General features: G+C 31.7%; 1 protein-coding gene across 1 annotated transcript; it reads right to left on the bottom strand.

Moving 5' to 3' along the window:
• Positions 1 to 6,141: 6,141 nt before the first annotated feature.
• On the bottom strand, positions 6,142 to 8,357 carry LOC127710870 (toll-like receptor 13). Its single transcript, XM_052216829.1, has one exon. It carries the CDS (start codon positions 8,334 to 8,336, stop codon positions 6,261 to 6,263), a length of 2,076 nt encoding a protein of 691 aa, XP_052072789.1. The 5' UTR covers positions 8,337 to 8,357; the 3' UTR covers positions 6,142 to 6,260.
• Between the last annotated feature and the right edge of the window lie 640 nt (positions 8,358 to 8,997).

The raw sequence follows: 8,997 nt of genomic DNA, 5'->3' as shown, positions 1-8,997 counted from the left end.
AATTCTTTGTCGATTTATCTTTTTTCTGACCTGTTGATCATTTTTATTTCTCTAATTTTTTCACTTTTTTCACATTTCCCAACCGATTGTGACAAAATTGTTCTCCTCACTAGTGAAATAACTGTTCTCGGCATATGATTGGTCGAAATTTAATTATGACGTCAATTTTTCTTGGTTTCTCCTCAATTTCCTATCGTGGCGTCATGAAAAAAGGCGACCATGCCTGATGACGTCACATATAAAGAACACAATTTCTGCAAATCTTTGAAAAGGAAGGATAAAAATCATTAGAGAAACAAATTACACCACTATAACGCGTGTATTACGATATTTCTCCACTCTCAACAGTAAAATTTTAATTGTTTAAAAAGCTCGGCAAGCCTCGCGCTTTAAATATTAAAATTTAACTGTCTCGAGTGGAAAAATATCGTAACACACTTGTTGCAGTGGTGGAATCTATATTTAATCAACGTGTGGTTCGTTTGATCTCAGTTCTTCATAGGTCAAATCTCGATTATGACGTCAAATTTTCTTGCTTTCCTCTGAATTTCCTATTGTGACGTCATGAAAAAAGGCGAAAATTTAACTGTCTCGAGTGGATAAATATCGTATCACACTTGATGCAGTTTTAAAATCTATATATATACATCATAATTTTATTTGTTAATATTTATTTATTCATTTATTCATTCATTTATAAAACAATAAATAAAAAAAAAATAGTAATTTTTACTTTAATTCCTAAAAAAATCATGAAATTTATTGATGAAATTGTGCTATAATGTGACCTTTTCCCATATACGTTTAAAAATCTACCACTTAAAATAATTGATCTGATACAACTTTATTATGACTTTTTACTATGGATTCAAAAACTCCATTTTTATTGTTTATTTCATACATGTACATAGTGACTTTCCATGTGCAATCCAACATACTTCTTATAAATAATTTTACTCAATCGTATATTGTGACTTTTTTCCTGTGACTTTTTTTCTTGTCACTTTTTTTCCTGTGACTTGTTTTCCTAGGGATTTTGTGATTTTTTTCCTGTGACCTTTTTTCCTGTGACTTTTTTCCGTTTACCGGTTCAGACTAGTACTGGTCGAGTAAAGGTCGAGTACAAGTTCAAACTGTTAAGTATGGTTCAGACTACAGTCGAGTAATACCAGGTAAATTTCAGACCAATTCAGACTGGTCGGGTAAAAATCAGTACAGTCGAGTACAGATATAGGCCATAAGGTATCAATTGCGTCAGAATACGGAGTTCATTTGCGTCCAAGATACATTGTACCTGTATGCATATTTATAAATATACAATATATGTACATTGTGGGAAAATATAAAAATTATTTGTACGATCTTTAGAAACTCTTGATTCGCAGCGAGTACAAATAAATTTTATATTTTTTAAAAAAATGTACATATATTGTGTTTATCCTGTAATTGACACCCGACACTTAAAAATGAGGTTTAGAGATCGACATAGTTTAAACGCGGACCGCGAAGGGGGAACCGAAAATGAACTGTTTTGCAAAAAGAAATATTCAAATTACCGTTTGCTCAATATGGAAGCGGAGTAGACGAGACTATATTTGTACAAGTACAAATAAAGCAAAACATTATTTGTGTACCTGTTATTTGTACAAAAGTTGGCTGATTGCAGGATAAAATTATCTATGTGAACTGATAGATCTCCGTCTTCAGCAAATTGTGGTACCTTAAATACATTACTTTATAGAATAAATTAGACTACTTTTGCATACAGAAGAGAGGTGATTAATAAGGTGGTGTTGTACAACAAGAGACTATACTGCAAGAGTATATACAGACGAGCAATGCATTAATTTTCACTTCTTCGTACTATGAACATCAAAATTATTTATTTTGTAAAAATATTTCCTTTCTCCATTTGAACTGTTATCGCATACCTAATAACAAAATTATTTTCATTTACCTGTGTTTAAAGTAATTGCAAATGGCTGTTATTTTTGTTCAAGCATATTGTTTTTCTTAAATTGTTTAACATTTCACAGCGGTATAACATGTTACTTTAATTATTCTTCCCTTAGTTTATTTATTTTGTATTTACATTGTAGCATAGATCAAATGTATTTGTTCAGTGTATCTTCACTGGTGTCAATATGTCTTTTGATTTAGTTAAGCCATTTCAATTGATATTTTATAGTGTGTCTTTCTATGTTGTGATGTTACACTATTGTTTCAGATAAGGGTGATGGTTTGGTACCATTAAAACGTTTAAATCCGCTTCAATTGTTTGCACCTGTCCTAAGTCAGGAATCTGATGTTCAGTAGTTGTCGTTTGTTGATGTGGTTCATAGGTGTTTCTCGTTTCTCGTTTTTATATAGATTAGACTGTTGGTTTTCCCGTTTGAATGGTTTTACACTAGTAACTTTTGGGGCCCTTTATAGCTTGCTGTTCGGTGTGAGCCAAGACCGTACTTTGACCTATAATGGTTTACTTTTATATAATTTTTACTTGGATGGAAAGTTGTCTCATTGGCACTCATACCACATCTTCTTATATCTAATTACTGCTTTGTTTTGATACCTGTCATATCTAAATGAGATAATTCACAGAAGTAAAAGCATCCAATAGTTCGAATGGTCTGTAAAAGAGAGGCACCATAAATGATATAAAATAATATTTTATTCAATAATGGCGAAATCGTATACTTAACTTCTGGCGCAAATGAAACTATGTATTTAAAAACTATGGCGCAAACGTATCTTTGGCGCAAATTAGTTGTGGTGCAAAGGAACGCATTTTTGGCGCAAAAAGATGTCTCCTAAATGAATGACAAGACTCGGCTTGTACGTACCTTAACGAGAATCCTGCTGAAATGTGCGCCACTATTGTTAACATAATTATACTCATGTGAAGTGTGTTTATCAAGTAATATTATAAAAACACACAATTAAAGTCGGAGAAAGCTCTATCTGGTAAAGTTGACAATAACTAAGAACAAAATATAATTTATTTTAGAGCAGTTTTGAAACTGAAACATATTTAACAATTCCAGTGCCATTTCCACAAAGGAGTTCTTTTGCCAAATTTTGATGTGGAGTGGCACCATTAAGAATTGAAACAGGGAGATTTGAAAAATTATACTTTTAGAGGAGCGAGTCTGTGATAACTCAATTTGTAAAAATATTTTAGAAGATGATGCTCATGTTATTTTATCGTGTCCATTATATGACGATTTTAGAAAAAAAATAGTTGTGAAGCAAAACATTTCAATAGGGATGTTATGTCTTTGGTGATAAACAGAAATTAGTGTTTTATTCACAGATATTAATATAATTCGTAACTGTGCCAAAGCCTGTTCTCTTATTTTAAATAGACGTAGAAATGTTTTATACTGTGGATATTGTACTTATAAATATGTTTTATAATAGACGAATTTTCTATAATGGTTTAATGTTATAGTCTCTTATTATTCTGTACAGAATGGCTCTATATTTTACACTTAATGTAATGTTGTATTATACATTATTGAGAGATCAGACTAAAATAAAATATTGAATTGAATTGAATTATGATTTAACAAAATTATGAGAATAGGGATTGTCAGTCAAATGTTCAATTAACAACTGACATAAAAGAGAGGCGAAAGATACCAAAGAGATATCCAAACTCACAAGTCAAAAATAAACTGACAACGCCATGGCTAAAAAAGAAAAAGACAAACAGACAAACAACAGTACATAAAACACAACATAGAAAACTGGGGGTGATCGCGGGTTCCGGAAGGGTAAGCAGATCCTGCTCCACAAGTTATATGTTTAAGAACGAAATGGAAATGATAGAAACGCACTTTTTCGCTTAGATTTCTACGTAGTTCATCTAACATAATTGAAGTAATCTAAAAATACATATGTAAATTAATGTTTTAAAACTTCACAAATCCACCGTTGTGTTCAAATGTTTATTTCTGAATATATTGAACCAAAAATATAGGATATTTAACATCGCAAAAGATAAAGATCGGTAAACTTTGGCACCAAGACCCGAAAATCATTAAGCAGTCAAAGTTTTCGATCAACAATCACCGAAGGAAATATCTGAAGATTAATATGTTATTGATTTTTTTAATGACACAGAGGACTTAGTTCAGTATATATACATGCATTGACTAGATTTATTAAAATCAGTTTCACACTAGAAACTCTTAATACAAATATTTACCACAAAAGGGACGATTTTTCGTTTCGTATTGCTTCCAATCTTACGAATTTTATATATCCCAACTCGTTCGCTATGCCCGTGTCAGTAGTGATGTTCTAGATTCCAATGAATGCAATCTATGTATCACTGGTAGAGTGTTAAGTTAGGGATTTCTTTACCACAAATTACTTGAAACATTTAATTAATTATTTCATGTTACAAAGATTGGTTTAAAAGTTTATAAATGGAATATCACATCCTATATTTTATGGTGATGTTATTAAAACAGCCAACCATAAAAGAGACGATCCGTGTAAACTTGTCGATCCTTTAAATAAACTTTTTCGTAAAATTTATTAATTTACCACTGTAATAAGATCTTTGAATATTGTTTTTATCGGTACAAAGATTGATTTTTATGTCAATAGATTAAAACATAATTTAATAGTATAGCTATGCACATTTACGGTCATTCTGTCGATACTTATATTATTTCCTTTGCACAAGATCATGCTTTTCTCTAACTGTTCACGACTTCTTTACATTAAATCCGTTGGATGTGTATTGATTGTCTTGGAATCATGATTTTTTATTGGTTTTCATTGGCTTTGAACTAGCTATCAGTAACTGTAAGTATACTCTAAGATCGGTACTTTGTTTCTTAAGTCTTTTTGTTAGTTGTTGGGTTTTTGGTGTGGTTTGTGTCTATCTGATTAGTCAATATAAAAATAAGAAAAATGTGGTATGATTACTCTCCACCAGAGACCAAATGACGTAGAAGTTAGCAACTATAGGTCACTATACGACCTTCAACAATGAACAAACCCATACCGCATAGCAAGTTATAAGAGAACTCAAAATGACAAATGTGAAACAATTTAAACGGGAAAACTAATTTAAACGATGTATGTAGAATTAAACCTATAAACGAAAAATAGATATGATATACAGAAACAAACGACAACAACTGAATTACAACCTCCCGACTTGGGACAGGCACATACAGAATATGGTTGGGTTTAACATTTTTACGTATGTCCAAGCCTTTTTCAACTGACTTGTATAGTTGTTCTTATATTGTGCTGTTACACCACTGTCCCAGGATTAAGGGGGAGGGACTCGCAAACATTTTTAACATCGCACACATTCTGCATGTGTCAGTCTCATCTGTAATATTTAATGGTTGTCGTTTGTTGCTGTATGTCTTAATTGCTTTTCGTTTATTGTTTTGATATAAATTATGCCATTGGTTTTCTCTTTCGTTATACATTTGCCATGACGGGGCCTTTTATATGAAATGAAAATAACAATTTATTATAATCGAGGATATATTCTCATTCATCAGTAACGATCAAACCCAAACATCTTGAATACCAGTGATATATAAGATCTAAACACGTGAAGAGCTATAAGACCACAAGGGACCTAAAATAGTCAAATTCATCTAAGGTCAACTTTGACCCAGGGAGTTGGGAACATTTAGTTTCTTAATGTTTGTTTTAATTTGTAAACGGAAAATTTCAAATTGAGTTGTAAGCGCTCTCATGTGTACGCTTTTTGCAAGATTTTTATCAAATATATATCAAAGGTTTATATCAGCAATGTCTGGAACAAGTTCGAGGACCAGCGCTAATCAATTGGGTTTTTTTTTCAGGAGTTGTGACCCACAGAAATCTTAATTCTATAGAAAATTGTATAGTAAGGGCTCCCACATGTACAATTCTTGCTAGATAATTATGAAATGTATATCAAAGGTTTATATCAGCAATGTCTCGGCCAAGTTTGCAAATCAGTGCCGATCAACTATTTTTAAAAGCGTTATGTCCTTGGAAATATCAATTAAATGGAAATTTGCATGGTAAGCGCTCTAAAGCCTACATTTCTCGATTAAGACATTTATTAAAAGCTTTAAGAACAAACAAAAAAAACTTTTACAGATAAATTATGTGCAAGGGAGAACATTTGAACTCTGTTCTTATATTTATTTTACGTTAATAAATTACCGGCGGGAATGAATATACAATGTGTGGGTAAATCATAAGGCTCAATGTTTGATTAATTATCAAAATAATTATTGTACATGACTTTTTATCTGATCCCAAAAAAGTTCCAAGGCATTTTCGTCTTCACTCCATGCAGCATAACTTGACAATTTTATCAAAGAGTATAAAGCTGCATTCATATTTCTAAAATGAATTTCTTCAAGCATAATTGGCAAAATTGACACAGTACCATCTTTTGATAACTTGCTACGAGCTACATTTAGTTGAAATAAACACCATTCATTTTTAGTGAAGTTAATTGAAAGTACTGGTACGACAGTTTTACTTAAATTCATGTTATCAACAATATTGTCAATAAACACTTTTCCTACTTCAAAATCCCTGTGAGGAATACAAAGCTTAACTCCTATCGCTTCTTCCATTTTAGGTATGAGATTAGTTTTGACCCATTTGATGTCCTCGTAACAATATATAACGTAAGCACTATATTTGAAATCTTCGTCATTAATTTGCTGATAATAACGTGCTCGTGACCGCATTTTATAAATTTGGAATCGAATACGCCATCTGCAACAGTAGACGAGAATAGTAGTGAATAAAAATAAACAAAAACTACTTCCAATGACAGCCGTGCTGATTAGTATGATGTTTCTACATTCAATCTCAGTTGGGTTATAATCTATGAGTCTCGTTCTATCATCACATCTATACTTTTCATTTCCAATTATATCCACGCGGGTATTTTTCATCCAATTTCGAAACCACATAAGATCACAAGTACAAATGAACTGATTGTTTGTAAGATTTAATACACGGAGACTTTTAGTTACATTAGCAGGTAAAGATGTAGGTTTTATCATCCCAATTTTATTGTTTTGTAAATGCAGTTCTGTAAGATGTGTTAACCCATGAAAAATAGAGTTACCGTCTTTCCATGGCAATAATATGTTATGGTCTATGTGTATTTCTTGTAAATCTGGAAAACGGTAAAAGAAGTTGCCTGGCAGAGTTGCCAAATTTAAAAATCGCAGCCGTATCACTCTCAACTTTTTTAATGGCGTGAACATATTTCTGATCTTTTCAAGTGTAAATTCTAATACGTTGTGAGACAGATCTAGATCTTCAATATTTGGACAGTATTTGAAAATATTTGCTGGATCAAATAGTCCATGACTGATAGACCCTCGAAAGAAAAGGAATCCATTACATTTTGAAAACCTTAGATTTATGAGAGAAGAGCTGTTAAACGCAAGCGGGTCAATCTTTTTCATTTGTGTTGACAATTTCCTCAGTTTCAGCTCTTTCAAAGATGTAATATCAGAAAAAGCATTATTTGGTATTCTTGGTACTGATATTCCGTTCAAAAAAAGTCTTTCCAGTTTGTTTAAACATCGAGTATGGTTTTTTAAATGCTTTAAAGTACCCAATTTAGTGTTAGATAGAAGTAATGTCTTTAACTTGTATAACTTGTATTCACAAAAGTTTGGAACAAAATTGAAGTAGTTCCCTATTAAGTTTAAACGTGTCAGATTCGAAAGTCCAGACAATTGTAAATCATCAGTTATAGAATTCCATGAAATGTCCAGCTGCTGCAAGGAAGGAAGATTGGCGAACCATGTACCATCAAAGGGATATAAGTAACTATGACTTAATTCTATCCTGTTAATTTTGCTTCCAATTAATCCGCTGAAAATACCAGACATATTTTTAAGTGGAATCCAGAGCATATGGTTAAGTCCCAGTTCCTGGATGCTTGACTTCGGTAAGTTGTGCAGGCTCACCCTAACATCTATCAGGGTAGTTCCATTGTTTCCAGATATATCCAATCGCACCAAGAATTTCAAATCTTGAAACGCATTTCTTTCAATAACTGTTATCCTATTTTCCTTCAGATTTAAATGAGTTATATTCAGACTTGATATATTTCTAAATGTTATTCTGGATAAAGTGTATAAATAATTATTGATGAACACAATATCCGTAATATATTTAGGAAATTTTGGTATATAAGTCAGTTGCTCTCCTGTACACTCTCCAGTATATCGACTGGTTTGGTTTTCATAGACGCATTCACAGTAGTTTGGACACGATTCAGTATAAACCTTGCCAAGAATCGATATAATAAAAAATATGTTCCGCATCATTTATCAGGTTTATATGCAATCATTCATCTGAAATACAAATATTGAATCATTTTATGTCATTCAATCATAGAATTTTTTTTTATAGATTTATATAGTTTTTCAGCAACTCGTATGCAAATGTATGTCTTGCTAAATAATTAACAATATCTTATAGTAAATATAAATTGATGCAAGCTGAACAAAGTCGAAAGAAACAATTATACCATTTAGACTTTATCGGGTTTGTCAACAGTGACAACAATAGTCATATGAAACTCAAAACTTAAAAAAAAGTTGAATATGTTTTAAAATATAAACTTGAATGGCTAAGTTTTACAAAAAAAAAACAATCGTAGGTGAACTTTCTTTTAAAAGAAAATCCTTTATGTCATTTAATTTAATGTACTGCTATTTAATTGTTGTCCTTCCTGTACTCTAATTCGCCGATATTTTCTCGTTTATCGTGACGTAATGTACGAGACCTCTTGTTGGAATTTCGGCCATTACATAGCGCAAGTGCGAGGGGACAGTGATGGAATAATTAAAACAAACGCGCACGGGAAGGTAAAAAGTAATAACTGATGTTTTTTTAAAACAAATAAAATACACCAAATCATTTAGCAACTGTTAAGGAAAAGTTTAATTAACAAATGGGAGCGCATGGAAAATATATAACCTAAAT

This window comes from Mytilus californianus, unplaced genomic scaffold (assembly GCF_021869535.1).
Source record: "Mytilus californianus isolate M0D057914Y unplaced genomic scaffold, xbMytCali1.0.p SCAF_8, whole genome shotgun sequence".
Classification (NCBI taxonomy): Eukaryota; Metazoa; Mollusca; class Bivalvia; order Mytilida; family Mytilidae; genus Mytilus; species Mytilus californianus.
The sequence above is the reverse complement of the archived record's forward strand: the minus strand, read 5'-3'. Positions and strand labels throughout refer to the sequence as shown.